At 42.0% G+C, this 21,916-nt stretch overlaps 2 protein-coding genes across 9 annotated transcripts in view; one reads left to right on the top strand and one right to left on the bottom strand.

Moving 5' to 3' along the window:
* Ctps2 (CTP synthase 2) overlaps positions 1-21,916 on the bottom strand; it is a 131,051-nt gene that overhangs the window by 64,760 nt on the left and 44,375 nt on the right. The window lies entirely within an intron of this gene.
* S100g (S100 calcium binding protein G) lies at positions 172-2,702 on the top strand. 2 transcript variants are annotated; one of them, XM_021152658.3, is made up of 3 exons: positions 172-249; positions 547-690; positions 2,484-2,702. In XM_021152658.3, the coding sequence occupies exons 2-3, from the start codon at positions 556-558 to the stop codon at positions 2,589-2,591; spliced, it is 243 nt and encodes an 80-aa protein (XP_021008317.1). In that variant the 5' UTR covers positions 172-249; positions 547-555; the 3' UTR covers positions 2,592-2,702. The 2 variants fall into 2 exon arrangements, with proteins under 2 accessions (XP_021008317.1, XP_021008319.1); XM_021152660.3 differs by having other exon boundaries at positions 2,487-2,702.

The following is a 21,916-nucleotide window of genomic DNA, read 5'->3' on the forward strand; positions in this document are numbered from 1 at the left end:
ACCCTTAGGACTCTGAACCATTAAGCAATTGTTGAAGTAGCTCTCTATTGAAGCTTGACCTTAATTGAGAGTCTTAAGCTTGGTTTCAGAAACCATTAATCATTACCCTTAAATAGTAAACAAAGGGGAATTTCACAATCAGGGTGGTGTGTCTGTAAAGACTATAAAAGAGCCCCTCCTGGCTCTTCAGCCGCTATCACCTGCAGCTCCTGTCTGACTCCTGCAGCGGTTGCACTGAGTGGTGAGCAGGTCAGTGTGGTCTTAGCATGCTCTTGTGGGCTTCTGCGGGTGGAACCCAGGGCTTCCAACAGGCTAAGCAAGCATTCTCCTATGCTCCCTAACCCCTAACCCGACTGCTTTTAAAATATACTGGAAACCACTCATGATATTCCCACCTGTCTCCTCCCCTCTCCCTTTTTTTCTTATTCTTGTCTTTCCCAAGGGGGCGGGGGGGGGGGCAGGAAAACCCTGTTGGCAACACTTGGTATAAAAGCGCCACTTGAGCTTTTTTTTTTTTGTACATCTTATTTTCTTCCCAAATTACAGGCCAGCAAAATGTGTGCTGAGAAGTCTCCTGCAGAAATGAAGAGCATTTTTCAAAAATATGCAGCCAAAGAAGGTGATCCGGACCAGCTCTCCAAGGAGGAGCTGAAGCTGCTGATTCAGTCAGAGTTCCCCAACCTCCTGAAGGTGAGTGCACACCCTGACAGGGACAGCCAGAGGCAGCAGCCTCTCTCTGGTGGTGGGAGAGAAGCCATAGATGAGGGCTGAGGGCTACCTCGGAAACCCCTGCGGGGACAAGGCCACAGAGAATCCAGGGTCTAGCAAAGACTAAACAGGTACTCTATCACAGAGCTACAGCCACAGTCCACAGAACATTTGTGTTTTGTGCACACACACACAGAGCTGAAAATATAACATTATAACCTAGTGTTTCCTAACTTTCTTTTTTTATTTAATTTAATTTTTACTTACTCACTTTACATCCTGATCACTGTCACCCCCCTCCTGGTCACCCCTCCCACAATCCTTCCTTCCATCTCCTCTCCCCTTCTCCTCTGAGCAGGTGAGGGCCCTCCCTGGGTATTCCCTCACCCTAGCATATCAAGTCTCTCCAGGGCTAGGTGTAATCTCTCCCACTGAGGCCATACGGGCAGCCCAGCTAGAAGGACATAACCCACATACAGGTAACGGCTTTTGGGATAGCCCCCACTCCAGCAAGCTGTCCATCTGCTACATATGTACAGGGAAGCATTTCCTAATTTTCTTATAATTCAAAATAACATTATGTGTTATTTTGATATTATATGTTGCTGGGACTTAAACACAAGACCTCAGATACGTATGTGGACATCTGCTGCATGGTAAAGTATATAGACTTGACACTAGTGAAGTGTCCACATAAAAATGGCGAGATGAGGGCTGGAAAGGTTTGGTTCCCAGCAGGCACAGGGCTGCTGACACCATCCGTAACTCTGATCTCAGGGAGAGATCCAATGCCCTCTTCTGGCTTCTAAGGGCACTAGATACACGTGGCACATATTCATACATGCATCCAAAACACGCATACGCATAAATTTTTCTTTACATTTTTAAAAATAAATAAATAAATCTTTTAAAAACTGGTTACATGATAAATTGTTAGAATTTTATCGCTTTTGGAACAGAGTCTATGTAGCCCAGGATAGCCTAAAACTCACTGTGCAGTCCAAGCTAACCTCAAATTCAATGCAATCCCCCTGCTTCAGCCTTCTAAGCAGTTGGGATTACAGGTTTGAGCTACCAGGTCTAGTTTGAAGAACATTTTTAAAAATAAAGACATTTAGATCTCATAAAATACATCAAGATGCAGATTGTAACTATTAAATAATAATAAATGTGCTATGTACTGTGCAAGTTTTGCAAAGACCCAGGGGATGAAGAGACAGCTCAGCGTTAACCACATGATGTGCTTTCCAAAAGACCCGGATTCCGATCCTAGCACTCATGTCTGGTAACTCACAACCACCGGGAGGGAGCTCCAGAGGACTCGATGCCAGTTAATGGCCTCTGAGAGCAAGTGCACTCACATGCACATGCCCACACACAGGCACACACATATACACATGAGAAAACATTTGCAAAGACTTTGTAAGGTATTGTAGTGCACATATCTAATCTCAGACCTCCGGAGACAGCAGCAGGCGATCACTACTGAGTTCAAGACTAATCTGATCATAGTGGATTTCAGGCTAGCCAGGCCTACTGAATAAGACTCTGTCTCAAAGATGAATAAAATAAAAAAGACAGACACACCCCCCAAAAGCACGGTTCCAGCTGAAGCTGGTTTCACCCCACCGTCCATCAGATTGTCGGTGGCACGTGACTAAAACCGAGGCTGCCTTCTCAGAAGAAAAACCCAGTGCCTCTAACTTGAGAGACGTGCTGCAGTATCCTATCTAAATTGTCTTCCTTCCCCTCCCCCATTCTTTTTTGTCTAAAAGCAGGCTTCAAGTACTCTGGACAATCTCTTTAAAGAGCTGGATAAAAATGGCGATGGAGAAGTTAGTTACGAAGAATTCGAAGCTTTCTTCAAAAAGCTCTCACAATGAACAAGTCAGGAAGGAGTTCCGACACCACCTACTGATTGAACGTTCTCCAGTCCTGAAGATCTAGCTGTGTGATTAAGATACCATTAATAAAGCAAATTCTGAGACACGTCTCTCTTTTTTTAAATATTTTTTATTAGGTATTTTCCTCGTTTACATTTCCAATGCTATCCCAAAAGTCCCCCATACCCTCCCCCCCCACCCCCACTCCCCTACCCACCCACTCCCACTTTTTGGCCCTGGCGGTCCCCTGTACTGGGGCATATAAAGTTTGCAAGTCCAATGGGCCTCTCTTTCCAGTGATGGCTGACTAGGCCATCTTTCGATACATATGCAGCTAGAGACAAGAGCTCTGGGGTACTGGTTAGTTCATAATGTTGTTCCACCTACAGGGTTGCAGATCTCTTTAGCTCCTTGGGTACTTTCTCTAGCTCCTCCATTGGGGGCCCTGTGATCCATCCCATAGCTGACAGTGAGCATCCACTCCTGTGTTTGCTAGGCCCCGGCATAGTCTCACAAGAGACAGCTATATCAGGGTCCTTTCAGCAAAATCTTACTAGTGTATGCAATGGTGTCAGCGTTTGGAAGCTGATTATGGGATGGATCCCTGGATATGGCAGTCTCTAGATGGTCCATCCTTTTGTCTCAGCTCCAAACTTTGTCTCTATAACTCCTTCCATGGGTGTTTTGTTCCCAATTCTAAGAAGGGGCAAAATGTCCACACTTTGGTCTTCGTTCTTCTTGAGTTTCATGCGTTTAGCAAATTGTCTCTTATATCTTGGGTATCCTAAGTTTCTGGGCTAATATCCACTTATCAGTGAGTACATATTGAGACACGTCTCTCTTATCAAGTACTGAGTCTTGATTACTGACATTTCAGAGGAACCTTAGCCTGATGCGCTTACTTGATTTTTTTTAAACATTTATTTATGTGGTGTGTGCTTATTGCACACATGCACATATGAGCAAGTGCCTGCACCATCAGTACATGTGTGGAAGTCAGAAGACAACACGGAGAGAAGGTTCTCTCTCTCCTACCATATGGGAGTGGGTGAGATGTCAAACACTGGTTGTCATACTTGGTGCAATGTACCTTTTCCTTCCTGAGCCATCTTTCTGAGATTAAAAAGACAAGTCACCACGCCCTAATTAAGTTCAGTAGGTCATACACACCAAAATACGGCACGAGGGTAGAAAGGGGCATATTGGAAAGAGGATAAATTTCATCAGAAGGAAAAGGGAATGAGACAGGCTGATGGGGGTGAGAAGGACTAAAAATCATCATATACGTACATAAAGCAATCAAAGAATATTGTTTTATTTTAAAAGTAAAAAAAAATAATTATATATTGCAAGGTATTGTGGCTCATGCTTGTATTCTCAGCATTTGATAGGTGGAGGTAGAAAGATTGAGTTCAATGTCAGATCCACTTCCATAGAGTTTAAGGCTACCCTGGGCTACATGAGACTATGTCTCACCAAAAAAAAAAAAGGTTTGTTGCTGGGTTGGGGTTTTATTATTTACTTTTATTTTGTGTTTTTGCCTGTCTGTGATAAATATGCACCTTTGTACCATGCCTGTGGAGATCATAAAGGGCATCAGATCCCCTGAAACTGGAATTACACACAGAAACAAACAGCTCCAAGGGTGGGTGGAACTGCACCTGGGACCTTTGTAAGAGCAGCAAGGAGCTCTGAGCCATCTCATCAGCCCGTTACAAAAAGACTTTTAAAAACGGGATACATGTGGGTGGCATGAGTTACACACACACACACACACACATACGGACATGATGGTACAAAGGAAACATGTCGGGAGCGGTAAGGTTCTGGGGAGAGCTGGAGGGTGAGGATGTGCAGATAAACTTGGTGGAGGAAGAAGTGGCTAAAGAGCAAGAAGCCACGCAGGCTTCTGTGACACCTTGAAGAGTCTAGATCTACTGCCCACAGTGTATGATCTGACATTGCTCCGGGCTTACCGGTGAGACAACACAAAGGGCCCAAGGCCAGGGCAGTGGCTCTGTCCCCTGTCTTCACAGAAATCTCCACAGGGGATTGAACCCACCCCTACAGGCTCATGGATAGGCGAGTCAGCTTCTATCAAACAATATAGGTTGCACCCCTATTTGCCTTGAGTACATAAACATCCCCTAATTGGCTAAAAAGTGATATATAAGCTCATGTGATAAACAATAAAGTTAGATCTGCACTCTGAGGCTGATCTCTGGAGTCTGAATTCCAGCCATCATAGACTCCATCTCCACTAACCCCCACTTCCTGGTTCCTGGTCCCACAGGTGTGATCAAGACACAATGCCATATACATATACAAAATGTGTATGAGTTGTCAAATAATAGGGTTTTTCTTTTTTTAATTTAAAAAAAAATAAACATGGGGCTAAAGATAGCTCAGGAATTAAGAGCACTGGCTGCTCTTGCAGAGGACCCAGATTTGGTTTCCAGCATCTATACTGTGGCTCATAACCATCTGTAACTCCAGTTCCATCCAGGGTATCCAACCCTCTCTTCTGATGTCTGTGGGTACCAGGTACATATGGTAGCATATATATACATACTTGCAGGCAAAGCACTCACACCTATTAAAAAATAGGTAAAAATGAAACTTGGCTTTACACACAAACATGTGTAAAGGAAAAAGTGGGGCTAGGGAAGTAATGTAACAGACTATTAAGAGATTGTTAGCTTAGTATGCATAAGACACTGGCTTATCCCTAGTACCACCAAAATTAAAAAGAAAGAAAAAATGACAAATGTGATACCACATGCCTTTAATCTCAGTACTGGAGGCAGAGGTAGGTGGGTCTCTCTGTGAATTTAAAGTCAATCTATCTGCATAACAAGTTCCAGGCTATCTAGGGCTACAAGGCAGGACTCTATCTCAAAAGAAAAAAAAAAAAAAAAACAGGCTGGAGAGATGGCTCAGTGGTTAAGAGTGCATATTGTTTTTTCAGAGGACACAAGTTCCAAATATCCAGATCAGGTGGCTCACAACTACCTGTAACTCCAGTTCTGGGGGACCCAATGTACTCCAATAGCAGCCCCAGGCACCTGCACACATTTAGACATACCCACCACACAACACACACACACACACACACACACACAATTAAAAAGAAAAATAGAGGCTAAAGAGATTGTTAAGCAAATAAGAGCGCTGACTGTTCTACCAGACAACTGGGTTTAGATTTCCAGCACCCACATGGAGGCTCCTAACAGCCTGTAACTCCAGTCCCAGGGGATCTGACATTGTCTGCACCAAGCACACAATTGGTAAACAGACATACATACATGCAGGCAAAACATCCATAGACATAAAACAAAATAAACATAAAAATTAGAAAAAAAACATCCAGGATACTTCTACAATGTTGCCAAAGAATATAGAAATGCTATCAAGGACTTGGAAGGAATGCTGGAGAGGCAGAGGTAGATGTCTGGGACTCACTGGTCAGCCAGCCTAGCCTACTCAGTGACATTTGTCTTATGGCCTCCACAGGCATGCCTGTGAACATTCGGGAGTGTGCACACATACAAGTGTAAACTGGGTATGTCCATCAAGTTAGCTACAGTCATATCCCTAGTAGCCTTGAGGTGACCAGTGAACCCCACACCTAGTTTATGCAAACTGTATAGGAGGACACAGCTAGACAGGGACAAGCTCATCTCGGGGAAGTTTAGTAGCAAGTGTCTTTACCATGGAAGCCCAAATCTGTAAAAAGATCTGTTAACAGCATACAGAATGGGCAGCCACAAGGCACCAGACACAAAATGAGTAGGGCTTAAAGACTTGGTGGGGATAGGGGGAAATATATTCAAATATGCTTGGCTATGTGCTAAAATAGCCAATCTCAGCTGCTGGTGCATACCTTAAATCCCAGCATTTAGGAGGCTAAGGCAGAAGGATCTAGAGGTCAACCGAAGCTGCACAGCAAAACCTTGTCTCAAACAAAACAAAACAAAACAAAAACATGACATGCACACTAGAAATTAACATGCCGTCTGCTTCCTGGGAGAGCAATTCGACTAGATGCCTTCTGCTCAAACTTCCACACCTTCTGCTCACTTTCATGCCTTCCTGACAGGACAGAATGTACCCCCTCAAACTGTAACGCAACATCTAGACGCGATGTTGCTTCTTGTCAGGCATTAGCCACAACACACAGAAAAGGTAACCAAGACAACTACACACTGAGGTCTGAGCAAGATGGGGGCAGGGATGAGAGGGCCACTCCTCACTTGGTACAGAGAGAATAACAAAGGGCTGATGAGATTGCTCAGCAGGTCAAGGCTATTAAAGCTGATGGCCCGAGTTTGACCCCCAGCACCCACATAAGAGAACCAACTTCTACAAGATATCCTATGACCTATGTCATGGGATACCTGTGGGGGCATGTGCACACCAAATAAATAAGTATTTAAAAACTATACTCCCCAAATACAAGAGATTGGTCTTATAATTGCTGACTCACTGATCTGCAGAAGAAGCCCCTCTGGCCTCCCTCCTTTTAACAGTCGGAAAACAAACTATCTTAACCTTGAAGGTTTACTTGTGATTTCAGAGGAAAGAATGTGGTTACGGAAGTTTCCCCCAATAATCAGACATCATTGAAACCTATGTTGTGTATTCAAGAAATTAAGCAGCAAGAGGAAAACACTTGCGTCCGCGCCTGATAAGTTGACTTCAATCCCTAGGATCTCTGTGGTAGAGGCATGGAACCAACTCTGGGTACATTGACTGGTTGTGGGTTGATTGACTTCACAGGAAATGAAGCCAAAAAAAAAAAAGAAAAGGAAAGAAAAAAAAAAAAAAAGCAAACAACAGTCCAAAAAAAAAAAAAAAAAAAAAAGGCCAGGCACCTATTATTATCTCAGGATTTGAAAAGTGGGGGCTGGAGCATCAGGAGCCCAAGATCATCCTTGGCTACATTACAAGTTGGAGGCCAGCCTAGGGTATATGATGCTCTGTCCTCAAAAGCCAAACAAAAAATTAATTAAGTAGCCAGGCGGGAGTGGCACATAGCTTTAATCCCAGCACTTGGGAGGCAGAAGCAGGGGGATCACTGAGTTCGAGGCCAGCCTGGTCTACAAAACAAGTTCCAGGACAGCCAGGGCTATACAGAGAAACCCTGTCTCGAAAAAACAGAAACAGAAACAGAAACAGAAAGAGAGACAGAGACAGAGACAGAGAGATAGGGAGGGAGGAAGGGAGGGAGGGAGGGAGGGAGGGAGGGAGGGAGGGAGGGAGAGAGAGAGAGAGAGAGAGCAACCTTTACTTCAGAGTACAGGTGGTGCACACCTAGGCATGAGGATCTGTTAATTTGAGGCCACCCTAGTTTACAGAACAAGTTCCAAGACAGCAAGGACTACACAGAGAAACCCTGCCTTGAAAAGTCAATAAGCAAACAAACAAATGTGCAAGCATAAAACCATACAATTTAAGCATTAAAAAATTAAACATAAAGAAAAGTGACTTCTAATCCTTCCACCAAGAAATAGAGCAGCAGCATGTCTGTGTATGTAGTTGTGCTGGCTAGTTTTATGTCAACTTGACTCAAGCTAGACTAATTTGGAAAAAAAAAGACAAAGTTTGGAGCTAAGACGAAAAAATGGACCATCCAGAGACTGCTCCACCTGGGGGTCCATCCCATAATCAGCCACCAAACACAGACACTATTGCATATGCCAGCAAGATTTTGCTGAAAGGACCCTGATATAGCTGTCTCCTGAGAGGCTTTGCCAGTGCCTGGCAAATACAGAAGTGGATGCTCACAGTCATCTATAGGATGGAACATAGGGCCCCCAATGGAGGAGCTAGAGAAAGTACCCAAGGAGCTGAAGGGGTCTGCAACCCTATAGGAGGAACAACAATATGAACTAACCAGTACCCCCAGAGCTCATGTCTCTAGCTGCATATGTAGCAGAAGATGGCCTAGTCGGCCATCAGTGGAAAGAGAGGCCCATTGGTCTTGCAAACTTTATATGCCTCAGTACAGGGGAATGCCAGGGCCAAGAAGTGGGAGTGGGTGGGTAGGGGAGCAGGGCGGGGGGAGGGTATAGGGGACTTTTGGGATAGCATTTGAAAAGTAAATAAAAAATATCTAATAAAAAATTTTTAAAAAGATACTAACTTTCAGACTAAGGTTCTAAATAAATCTGTGATAAGCAAGGAAAGGGTGAATGGGGAAAGCGGCATTTCTATTGAGTCTTGTACTTAGTGGCTTGATGCCTTGAGAGGGGTATACATGGAAGGGGTGGCAGAGAACATTTAAAACAGAGGAAACCAGTGGGATGGTTCAGTGAACAAAGGCACTTGCCACACAAGCCTAAAAACCTGAGTTCAATTCCCCAAACCCATGTAAAGATGGAATGAAAATCAACCCCATGAAGTTGTCTTCTGGGCTCCATATGCAAATAGTAGCACATGCACAAATAATAAAAGGGGACAGAGAAAGAAAAGAACTCCAGGCAAGCACTTCATGACCAATTAACAAGACTGTTCCAGGATTCATGTGCTTTGCCTTTGCCATGGCTTCAGATCGTGAAAATTCTTGTGTCCCATGCTAAGCAGCCAATCTAAGGTCAGAAAGAAGAAAAACAGTGCTAAGAGGCATAGACTAACAAGGGTTGTGACTCAGTGGCAAAGCACTTGCCTCACAAACATGATGGTCATCTAGGTTCCTTTCCTAGTACTTCGAAGGAAGGGAGAGAGGGAGGGAGGGAGGGAGGGAGGGAGGAAGGAAGGAAGGAAGGAAGGAAGGAAGGAAGGAAGGAAGGAAGGAAGGAAGGAAGGAAGGAATCACAAAGTAACTAACAGGCGAAGATGAGGTAGGCTCACTCTGCAAGGGTACAGCAGACATAAAGTAGAGACTTACACAGGACTTTGATAAAGCAGATATTTCCTATAACTGCTAGATATACTAGCATGGGAAAATTGTTTCGGGTTCAATCTTCAAAAAGGATAAAAATGAAGTAGGGCACAGTGACTCATACCTGTAATCCCAGCCCTCAAGAGGCAAGGCAAAAGGATTGCTGTAGACTCAGAACCAGCATAGGGTGACCTTATCTCGAAAATAGGGTGTGGGGTAAGTATATTTGAAAGGTCTTTTTGACCTCTCTTCCTACACTGAACCTGATCTTCCTCACATCACCAAAGTTCATCTACATTCCCCCTCTAACCAACACTGCCAGGACCTTTTGAGCCATGGAATTCAGTTGCTCACTAAGTTGTAGGCTGGTTCTAACAATGCAAGACACATGTGTATTCTCTCTCTCTCTCTCTCTCTCTCTCTCTCTCTCTCTCTCTCTCTCTCTCTCTCTGTGTGTGTGTGTCCTCCTCCTCCTTACTCCTCCTCCTCTTGTGTATGTGTGTATATATGCTTACTCATATGCATATATATGTCCATATGTGTGCAGGAGGTTCACACGTATGTGTCTGTGTGTAGAGGCCAGAGGTCAACCTTGGATTGCTTCTTCAGGAGCCATCTACCTTGTTTTAAAATTACTTTTGTGAATATATTGAGTGAAGCATATGTATATATGGTGTGTGTGAATGTGCATGTGTGCATGCATCCATTCATGTACATGCAGACACTAGAAGAGAACACCCTGCTCTACCATTCACTTGATTCCTTTGAGACAGGATCTCTCACAGAACTTGCAGCTAGCAAACCTCATTAAGGAAGCTCATGTCTTACACACACACACACACACACACACACACACACGTAATTGAATTGGAACACAGCCACACTCAACTACAATCTCAGCACTTGAGAGATGGAGGCAGGAGGATCAGGAATTCAGGGTCTTCCTTAGCTGAGTACAGAATTTAAGGCCAGCCAAAGATGCATGAGACCCCTATCTCAAAAAACAAACAACTATAGAATCATTGAAACCTGTTAAAGAGAGTAGGTCTCAAATGCTTCTTTTTTTTTTTTTTTTTTTTTTTTTTTTTTTTTTTTGGTTTTTCGAGACAGGGTTTCTCTGTGTAGCCCTGGCTGTCCTGGAACTCACTCTGTAGACCAGGCTGGCCTCGAACTCAGAAATCCACCTGCCTCTGCCTCCCAAGTGCTGGAATTAAAGACATGCGCCACCACACCTGGCCTCAAATGCTTTTACCAAGCTCACTGAACTACATGGCTAGTAGATGCTGGTGTGATTTTAGTGATCATTTCATAATGTATACATACACACCAAAACTCACTTTGTACATGTTAAATACATACAATTTTCTATGTTCATTTTTAAAAAGGACCATTTTTCTTCCATTCATGATGGCCCCTGCCTAAGGCATCTTTTCCTGTGCCCTCCCCCCGAGCCCTTTACAGAGTCTGCTGTCTGAAATGGGCCAGTGCAATTTGGAGTGAGCACCCATTAGTGAGTTTTAAGAGTGATCCATAATGATAACAATAAATGACCGACTCCATGAATGCTTTAAAGCTAATGTATTTGTCAGGCTTTTGTACCTTGAGCTCAGTGGGAAATACCTTAGAAATAAGTATTTCAACCACTTGATTTTTTAAATAGAAATGACTGAATGGTGGTGGGAGGAAATAGTTGGGGAAGGGCACTCACTGTTTGGAAGACTGTCCATTTTAGAGTCCGAAATGCAGCATTGCAAATGAACAACCAACACAATTCCGCTTGCAAGCATCCCGGGAATTTGAGAGACCAGGCTATGAGAGACCGGCATATTCATTACTCTTCTTGTTGTGACAACATGTTGGACAAAAGCAACTTAAGGAAGAAGGCAGGGGAGGAGGGTTTGGCTCACAGTTTGAGAGCATCATGAAGAAGGTAAAGAAGATAGGCTGAGAAGGAGGCTAACGCTGTGGTGCCAGTGTGAGGTCCATGTTCTAAAAGCAAATCAAATGCCCAAGTAATATAAGTTGCCCCAAAGGTTACTCTGGAGTAGATTGTCTGGTGGTTGTTTACTTGTTCGTTTGACACAGAGTCTCATACAGCCCAAGCCAGCTTCAAACTCCTGATTCTCCTGTCTCCACCTCCCAGGTGCTAGGATCATGGGGTTGTGGTCTTTGGGGAGATTTGTTATTGGTTTGGCTCTTTGGAGTCTGGATCTTGTTTTTACTTAAAAAAAAAAAACTCTTAATTTGCATAGCATCAAATGCTGTTGAAAAATAAGTCAAAGGAAAATACCTCAAACAGGGCTTCAACTGAAGGTAGAAAAAAAATGTAATGCATTCATTATGTTTAATGCATAACATAAATTACCCTTCACAGGAATCCGCTTTTAACTGTAACTATTTCGCGAATCAGATGTCAAATTATTTTTAACTCTGAAAATTCCTAGTTTAGAAAGAGATAAATGAAGGCATAACTATGATAAAGAACTCCCATCAGAATATTATCAACTACAACTATCTCAAATGTCCATTTGCATCTTGTTAAAACATTTCTAGCCATCCCATGAGTGGTTCAGTGGTAGAATTCTAACCTGGGGCTGGACAGATGGTGCAGCAGTTAAGAACAGTTGCTCTTGCAATAGATCCAGCTTCAGTTCCCAGCACCCACATGGCTGTTCACCATTATCTGTAACTCCAGTTTCAGGGGATCTAACACCCTCTTCTAGCCTCCCAGGGCACCAGGCAGACCCATTGTGTAGAGATACACATGCAGTCCAGACACTAGTACCCATAAAATAATAAACTAATTTCTAGGAAAAACACTTCTACTCTCCCAGTTTTCTTTCAACTTGTAAAATATGTATATTCCTGTATATCTGTATCTATGGCATGTGTAGGCACCTACAGAGGACAGAAGAGATAGTTACATTTCCTAGAGCTGGCATTAACAGGCCATGTCTAATATGGTGCTGGAAATGAAATTTGGGTCCCCTGGAAGAGCAGGAAGCACTGCTGAGCCATCTCTCCAGGCCCTTCCCCACTTCCTTTTACTAATACCACCATCTGAGTGTCCATATATGTCTTGAAGGCAACACATGCATTCTGTTTTCATGTTATATTTTACATGAATTCACATTTTTGTTTGTTTTTTAATAATGTTTTACTACATTTATGTATTTGTGTGTGTGTGTGTGTGTGTGTGTGTGTGTGTGCGCGTTGGCATGTGCCACAGTGATTATGGACATCAAAGAGCATCTTCCAAGAATCTGTTCTCTCCTTCCACTATGTGGCTTCTAGGAGTCAAACAGATCGTCATGGTTTGGGGCAAGTGTTTTTGCCTGCTACACTATCTCCCTTGCTATTCTGGTTTTGTTTGCTTATGTTTGGTTTTGTCTTGTTTTGTTTTGTTTGGAGGCAGGGTCTCACTATATGACGGAGGACAGCCTAGAACATACTCTACAGGCCTCCAACTCACTATCCTTTTGCCTCAGCATGATTCCAATGATGCCATCATGGCTAGACTGCAGGTATAGATTCTTTTTCTCCTCTGACTTAAAAGCTAAAAAAAAAAACCAAAAAAAAAAAAAAACCCAAAACAAAAATAAAAAAACAGGAAAAGCAGAGCCTCCAGTGGGAGCAGAGATCCAGAATCCTGAATCTGAGTTTGTATGGAGAGCTGACAGTTTTATGTTGGGGGTTTTCTTTCTCAGAATTGCCTAGTTTGGGCTATTATGGAAGATTGGATAATCCAAAGAAAAGAAAGCTGACTGGTTCCCACTATATAAAGCCCCGACCTCTCCCAGGAAGTTTGCAAGTCCCACCAAAAAGGCTGCCAAGTCTTTGTCTTGTAGAGGAAAAAGAACCAAGAAGTCAGCCATCTTAAATGTTTAAGTGAAAAGGACATTAATTTACTTAAAGCTCCTTTTCCTGTCTGTTTTCCTGTCAGGGAGCTCTCTGATACCTAGTACCTCAGACTGATAATAGTTAGAATGAAAGTCAGCTATGTTCCCAAGAAGCCTCCTCTAAATGCCGCTGAGATGACTTTAAAGCAGAAAAGAGACCAGAGTTGCTACAGATCCAGAAGTATTCTGCAATCCTACAAAGTGTTCTATTAGCTCTTGTAGATAAATCAAGGAAATAGCATGATTATAACAAAATTTTGCTCTCTTTCCTGGGTACTCTTAGACTCAGCATATACTGTAGAAAAATACACTTCTCCCTTTACATATGCCTGTTAAAGAGTCTATTCTGAATAATAATCTCTCTGACAATTTTGGAAGCAACCATAGCACTTCGCATGCATTCCAAAAAGGTAGGGAGGTCATGACAACCTACGAAATGAAACAGACTGTAGCAGTAGACATATCGTAAGAGAGGCTCCTGGTTTCCAACATGTTTACTTTCTTTAGCTGGAAGAGCAAGAATGGCCATGCCCACTAAGTATTTGCTACCTACCCAAGTCAAGTCACTCCTCAGGCATTGTGCTCTTGGCTGCATTATGATTCCATCCCCCCTTTAATAAGACTTTCAGCCATCAGCACAACTGCTGGTTCTTAAGGCTATTTTTCTCCGGCAAAGTGATCTCAGCACATAAAGACATTCAATGGCAATTAGGTTTTATTGTTCTCATCTCACTTATGTGTATAGGAGCCATTGAAATGTAAAATGCACACATCCTCTGACTTGGCAATTTCCCTTCTATGGATTCATCCCACAGATGTGCTTATGTGTGGATACAGAACATCTTTGTACACAGAGGTCAAAATGTAAAGTGATTCCAGGCTACACAAAGAAAGCATACAACGTAAATACAAGACTGTAAACACAATACAATAAGTGTAATAAATACTCTCATGCCCATGGTACACACAGCTAGACAAGCCATCAAAGGTAATGATAGGTGATATCGCAATGATAGCTGATCAGTACAAAGTACGAACAGTGTCTCAAAGATGCTAGCTAAAGTGGCTGTGGGTGTTGCCCAGTGGTTAGTACACATGGTGTCTTGAGTTACCATTCATTGCACTGCGTGCCCCCCCCAAAGAGAGTATATGTCCATCCACATATATGGATAGGTACACACACACACACACACACACACACACACACACACACGTGCCCGCACTCACACACAGGCACACACAGCATGCATGCATTCCTGAACTAATAACAACAGCACAAAATAAAGGTGGTTGCCTCTGTGGTAGAGAAGTAAAGCAAACTGAGACAAATGAAATCCTTTGATACATTTTTCTGTAGACTTAACTTTTTTACCCTGTGTGTCAATTATTCTTTCATGTATACACACATACAGTATTAAAAGCTGTCATCCAAGACTTAACCTCGACAAAGCTGTCTAATAGCGGCACCTACTGGTAAAATCCCTTCTTAGCCCAAAGTAGCACCTGAAAAAGAAAAGCCATCATTTTCCTGGCAGCGCCACTGCAGCTATTACTCAGGAAATACATTTCTATTAAAGCCTCCTAAGGATTTTTTTTTTCTGATATGAGGCCTTCTGAGCATGAGGCTTAAAAGTACCATCTGGCTGGGAAGTGACGGTTCATTATGGTTTGAATTGGAAGCTATAAAACGGCATGAATATTTCTATATCCTTCCATGAGGTAATCTCTAGCATATAGTACCAAGTTAAGAAAAAAAAAAATCAGGAAAACGAGAAAAATGTACTATGGTGCATATTAAAAGGGGAGAAGTTACAGATGAGCAAACACATTTGTTTATATTTTAATTAATTTTAAGATTTACTTTTATCTATGTATATGAATCTTTTGCCTGCATGTATATAAGTGTACCATGTCTATATGGTGCCCACAAAGGCCAGAGGAGAGGTCAGATCCCCCGGGAACTGGAGTTATAGGTGGCTGTGAGCTGCTTTGTAAATGCTGGGAACTGAACCCAGGTCCTCTGCAAGAACAGGTGCTCTTAACTGCTGAATCTCTCTCCAGACCCTACTTATATTATTTCAAATGGAAAGATTGGCCTAGTGAATAAGATGCTTGCCACCAAGCTAATAATCAGAATTCTACCCCCAAGACTTACACGGTGAAAGGAGAGAACCAAATCCCATGAAAGTTGTCTCTACTACAGCACGCACATGAACTGGGACACATATGCACCCAATAAAATGTCATCTTTAATGGAATGAACAAAGGGGGGGAGAACAAATAGTTGCTATAAAGGAGGAGTGTTATGGTTCAAGTATGAAATTTACATCACAGATTCCTGATGTCTGTGTGTTTGAACACTTGTTCCCCAGCTATGGTGCTGTTTAGGAAAGCAGAGGACAAGGGGTTTAGTTGGCAGATGGATGTTGGACTGTTTAAGATGGAATGAGGGTTAATAGGCCAGCTCTGCTTGGCACTTGTTATTATCTGCCTACAGTGTAAGACAAAGTACATCATGCTCCCACCAACATGAAGAAGAACCAGTCCCACCCACCACATCTATCATGATGGGGTGTGTGTGTGTGTGTGTGTGTGTGTGTGTAATTCAAATTAAACCATTCAAGGCTCAGAAGTAGTTAACTCAGTTGGTTGAGTGTTCCCTAGCATTCACAAAGCCTTGGGGTTCCATCCCCAACACTACATAAAGGAGAAATAAGGATACATACCTGGAGTCCCAGTACTTGGGAGGTAACAGCAAAAGAATCAGAATCCTTGCTTATATGAGGCACTGTCTTAATTTTAAAAACAAACAAACCAACACTCCTCCCTTAAGCTACTACAGTGGGGATTACTCACATCAGAGAGATAAGAAAAAGTAAGGTGTATAAAGGACTAAGAATGGTACACATTTTTGTTTTTTAAACAGGATCCTGGTTGTTCTGGAGCTCACTATGTAGATCAGGCTAGCCTCAAGTCACAGCTATCCACCTGCCTCGCCTCTGTCTCCCAAGTACTGAGATTAAAAGCATGTGCCACCATACCCGGCCTGCACCATACATTCTTAACTGCTGAGCCTTCATTTAAGCCCAAAGTCAATTGTCCTTAATGGAGACAGTTCTACCCGTGCCCTCCTACCAAGGAACACTTGCTACTATCTGGAGGAAATTTTAGTGTGATAATTAAGGACAGAACTAGTGGCATCTAGCACCTCACACATGAGAAAATAATAATAATAATAATAATAATAATAATAATAATAATAATAATAATAAATTAAAAATCATCTATCCCTTACAACTGAACACTTATAATGCAAAACAGCCCAACTAAAATAGACCAGGAATATAAATAGACATTTTTTCAAAGAAGGAACAAAAGTAGCCATTCCATACATGAATGATATCCAACAGTTATTAGCAATGGGGTAGGATGGGGTACAAATCAAAGCCCAGAAGAGATGCCACTTCACTTCCACTACAGTTGCTGTGATGTCAGACACAAACAGTAACAAGTGCTCCAGAGAACACAGAAACTAAGGCCCTGACTCACAGAATGCTGGTGTGTATGTTCTTGCCCCTTCAGCAAACAGTCTGGTGGCTCTTTACTAGACTAAGCATAGTTATCACATGACCCAAGAATTCCACTCCTAGGTGAAATGAAAACATGTTCCTAACAAAACAAAAAGCAAAAGCAAAAAACCAAAAACCAAATAAAAAAACTCACCCATACATGAATGTTCACAGAAACATTATTAACAATAGAGAAAAAGTAAGAGCAACCCAAAGGTCCATCAGTAGATGAACAGATCGGGGGGGAAAAAAAAAGCACATATCGTCACAAAAGGACAGTAATTAACCATAATAAGAAATTAATTAGGAGCAGACCATGGATGCAAACTCTGCAGCCAGTCCCACAACACCCAGAGGAAGCTCCACTCCCAGGCGCTCTAAGGCACCCAGGATCATAGGATCTGAGGTAAGGAGGGTACAACATCTGCCCCAACACCATGGGGAGTAACTGAGACCAGTGGGATCCAGGGACACAGGAACCCCACCTGACCAGCAACAGGGGTTCCTTCCAGTCTGGGCCAGATCCCTGAGCAGACCTTGGGCCTGAACTCTGCAGCCAGTCCCACTCTACTCCCAGGCGCCCTAACATGCCCAGGATCCTAGAATCCCAGGATCCCAGGATCCCAGGGGCTTGGTCACACCAGGATCTCAGAGTCCTAGAGGCAGCTTGACTCCCAGGAGCTCTGACATACCCAGGATCTCAGGATCCCAGAATCACAGGATCACAGAGACAGTTGGACTCTGAGGAGTTCTGACACAACCAGGGTCACAGTAAGGACAGGCTCCAGTCAAACATAGCAAGGGCAGGGAGCAGTAACCAGAACCAGATGGCAGGAGGCAAGCTTAAGAACATAAGCAACAGAAACCAAGGTTACTTGGCATCATCAGAACCCAATTCTCCCACCATAGCAAGTCTTGGATACACCATCACACTGGAAAAGCAAGACTTGGATCTAAAATCACTTCTCATGATGGTGATAGATGACATTAAGAAGGACATAAGGGCACTGACTGTTCTTCCAAAGGTCCAAATCCCAGCAACCACATGGTGGCTCACAACCATCCTTAACGAGATCTGATGCACTCTTCTGGGCGTCATATGTACTTACATATAATAAATAAATCTTTAAAAAAAAAAAAAAAAAGGACATAACCCCCTTAAAGAAATACAGGAGAACACAGGTAAACAGGTAGAAGCCCTTAAAGAGGAAACACAAAAATCACTTAAAGAATTACAGGAAAACACAATAAAACAGGCGAAGGAAAGGAACAAAACCATCCAAGATCTAAAAATGGAAATAGAAACAATAAAAAAATCACAAAGGGAGACAGCCCTGGAGTAAGAAAACCTAGGAAAGAGATCAGGAGCCATAGATGCAAGCATCACCAACAGAATACAAGAGATAGAAGAGAGAATCTCAGGTGCAGAAGATTCCATAGAAAACATTGATACAACAATCAAAGAAAAAGCAAAATGCAAAAAGCTCCTAACCCAAAACATCCAGGAAATCCAGGACACAATGAGAAGACCAAACCTAAGGACAATAGGTATAGAAGAGAGCAAAGATTCCCAACTTAAAGGGCCAGTAAATTATAGAAGAAACTTCCCTAACCTAAAGAAAGAGATGCCCATGAACATACAAGAGGACTACAGAACACCAAATAGATTGGACCAGAAAAGAAATTCCTCCTTTCACATAATTATCAAAACACCAAATGCACAAAACAAAGAAAGAATATTAAAAGCAGTAAGGGGGAAAGGTCAAGTAACATATAAAGGCAGACCTATGAGATTTACACAAGACTTCTCACCAGAGACTATGAAAGCTAGAAGATCCTGGACAGATGTTATACAAACCCTATATACAAACACAAATGCTAGCCCAGGCTACTATACCCAGCAAAACTCTCAATTACCATAGACAGAGAAAACAAGATATTCCATGACAAAACCAAATTTACATAGTATCTTTCCACAAATCCAGCCCTACAAAGGATAATAGATGAAAAACACCAACACAAGGAGGGAAACTACATGCTAGAAAAAGCAAGAAAGTAATCTTTCAACAAACCCAAAAGAAGATAGCCACACAACATAATTCCACCTCTAACAACAAAAAGAACAGAATTTCCTTAATATCTCTTAACATCAATTGACTCAACTCCCCAGTAGAAAACACAGACTAACAGACTGGATTTGTAAACAGGACCCAGCATTTTGCTTCACCAGGAAACTCACCTCAGTGACAAAGACAGACACTACCTTGGAGTAAAAGGTTGGAAAACAATTTTCCAAGCAAATGGACCCAAAAAACAAGCTGGAGTAGCCATTATAATATCGAACAAAATCGACTTAATAGAAACAGATGTATAAAAGTTGGGGTCTTAGACAGATGCACTTAGCACTTAAAATGAGCAAACTGCATAGAAACAAACACTTATCTAGGACTAATTGGTTATTGTGGGTCTTTTGTTCCATATCAATATGAGGATTTTCTTTCTATTTATGTGAAGAATGAGATGAGGATGTTGATTGTGATTTTGCTGAATCAGTAAATTGTTTTAGTAGGAAGGTCTTTTTTCACAATGTTAATTCTACCAAGCTATACACTTGGGAGATCTTCCAATTCTAATATGTTTCTTAATCTCTTTCTTCACACATTTAAAGTTTTCATTGTAGAGGTTTTTTACCTCTTTTGTTATGTATATTCTAAATATTTTATTTTATTTGAGAAACTAGGAAGGAGTGTTGCCCATCATCTCTTTCTCAGCATGCTTGTTACTCAAATGTATTAAGACTAGTAAATTGTGGGGCTGGTGAGATGGCTCCGTGGGTAAGAGTACCCGACTGCTCTTCCGAAGGTCTGAAGTTCAAATCCCAGCAACCACATGGTGGCTCACAACCATCCATAATGAGATCTGACTCCCTCTTCTGGAGTGTCTGAAGACAGCTACAGTGTACTTATATATAATAAAAATAAATAAATCTTAAAAAAAAGACTAGTAAATTGTGTAAGTCAATTATGTATCATAACACTTTGTTAAAATTATTGACAATTTCTACAATTTTTCTAGACAAATGTTGGGAACATTGGGCATAAGATAATATAATCTTCAATTGAAAATAATTTGACCTTGGGATAGTATTGGAAATGTAATTGAGGAAAATATGTAATAAAAATATTAAAAAAAAAAAGAAAATAATTTGACTTAATATTTTCTTATTTGTATCCCTTCTCTTGCCTTATTGCTCCAGCTAATTCTTCAATCACATTATGGAGGCGCAGTAGGGACAGTAGGCAGTCCTCTCCCATTTCTGATTTTAATGGGGCTTATTAATGGTTTCATTCATTTAGGATGATATTGGCCATGAGTTTGTCATACATAACCTTTTTTATGTTGGAATATGTTTCGTACATTCCTACTTGTTCTAGGGCTTTTATTAAGAAGGCATGTTGAATCTTATCAAAGACTTTTTCTTTTTTTTTTTTGTTTCCATTGAGATGATTGCATGATTCTTATATTATTTGTCCATGTATTTGGTTTATTACATTTATTTATTATATATGTTAAAAAATAAAACAATGAAAAAACATAAAGAAAAAAAAAGAAATGAATTGGTGAGACATGCTACACCATACACATTGAAAGTGTTATGCCAGTCAGGGAATGGTGGTGCACGCCTTTAGTCCCGGCACTTGGGAGGCAGAGGCAGGCAGATCTCTGAATTGGAGTTCAGCCTGGTCTACATAGTGAGTTCCAGGACAGCCAAGGCTACACAGAGAAACTCTGTCTTCGGGGGTTAGGGGTGTATTATGCCAAATGAAAGAAGCCAGTCACAAAAGGCCACATAGTAGAGGGTTCCATTTTTACAAATTAACTACAGTAGACAAATCTGGATATAGAAAGTAGATCAAAAGTCACTTAAAAAGAGGATGAGGTTGATGTCTGCTAAAGCATATGGGCTTTCCTTATTTCTTGACACGGGGTCTCAAGACCTGTAGTTCAGGTCAGTTCTGATCTAACCATTCAGCTGAGGAGGACCTTGAACTTCTCATCTTCCTGCCTCCTCCTCCTCTTCCTGAAGGCTGAGATTACACACATGCACAACCATGCCTAAGACACCCACTGCTGGAGATGGAAGTCAGGGTTTTGTCTATACCGAACAACCATTCTACCAACTGAGCTACATCCCAAACCTTGGAATTTCTTTTTTAAGTAATGAAGTGACCCAAAACCGACTGCCATGATAGTGACAGAGATCTATAAAAGTGCTAAAGCACATTGGAAGAGACATTTCAAGTAGCCAAATCTGTAGGATGCTAAGAACAACATAATCAGGACAGGCAAGATGGCTCAGGAGGTAAAGGCACTGGCTTCAAGCTTAAAGAGCCTGAGTTTGATTCCTAGGATTCACATAGAAGAAGAAGCAGTTCCTACAAGTTGTCCTCTGATCTCTACACACATGGTATGGCACATGCACCTACACACATGTGTGAGCGCACATAAAAACAAACAAACTAAATAAAATATAATTCTTCAAAAACCACACAGAGAGAACTGTCATAGCAGCCCCTACCAGTGACTCCCAACTTGAGAGGCTATGGTTAGAGAACTGTTGTAAGTTTGAGCTACAGAGCAAGTCCTAGGTAAGCCCAGGATAGGGAGAGACCACATCTATAACAAAACAAGGGCCTATGAGGTAGCTCAGTAGATTAAAAATGCCTGCTGGGCGATGGTGGCACACGCCTTTAATCCCAGCATTTGGGAAGCAGAGGCAGGCGGATTTCTGAGTTTGAGGTCAGCCTGGTGTACAAAGGGAGTTCCAGGCCAGCCAAGGCTACACAGAGAAACCCTGTCTAAAAAAAAACATAAAAAAAAAATGCCTGCCACACACAAGCCTAACAACTTGAGTTTGTTCCCCAGAACATATAGCAACAGAAGAAAACCAACAACTGCAACCAGTCCATATGG

Source organism: Mus caroli, unplaced genomic scaffold (assembly GCF_978045245.1).
Source record: "Mus caroli unplaced genomic scaffold, Mus_caroli_1 scaffold_5, whole genome shotgun sequence".
NCBI lineage: Eukaryota > Metazoa > Chordata > Mammalia > Rodentia > Muridae > Mus > Mus caroli.

What these genes read in the sequence shown, in the direction of transcription:
- S100g (XM_021152658.3), top strand. Translation starts at nt 556, where the DNA reads ATGTGTGCTGAGAAGTCTCCTGCAGAAATGAAGAGCATTTTTCAAAAA. An exon ending in AGTTCCCCAACCTCCTGAAG is followed by an intron (nt 691 to 2,483) that starts GTGAGTGCACAC and finishes TTTGTCTAAAAG; the next exon opens with CAGGCTTCAAGTACTCTGGA.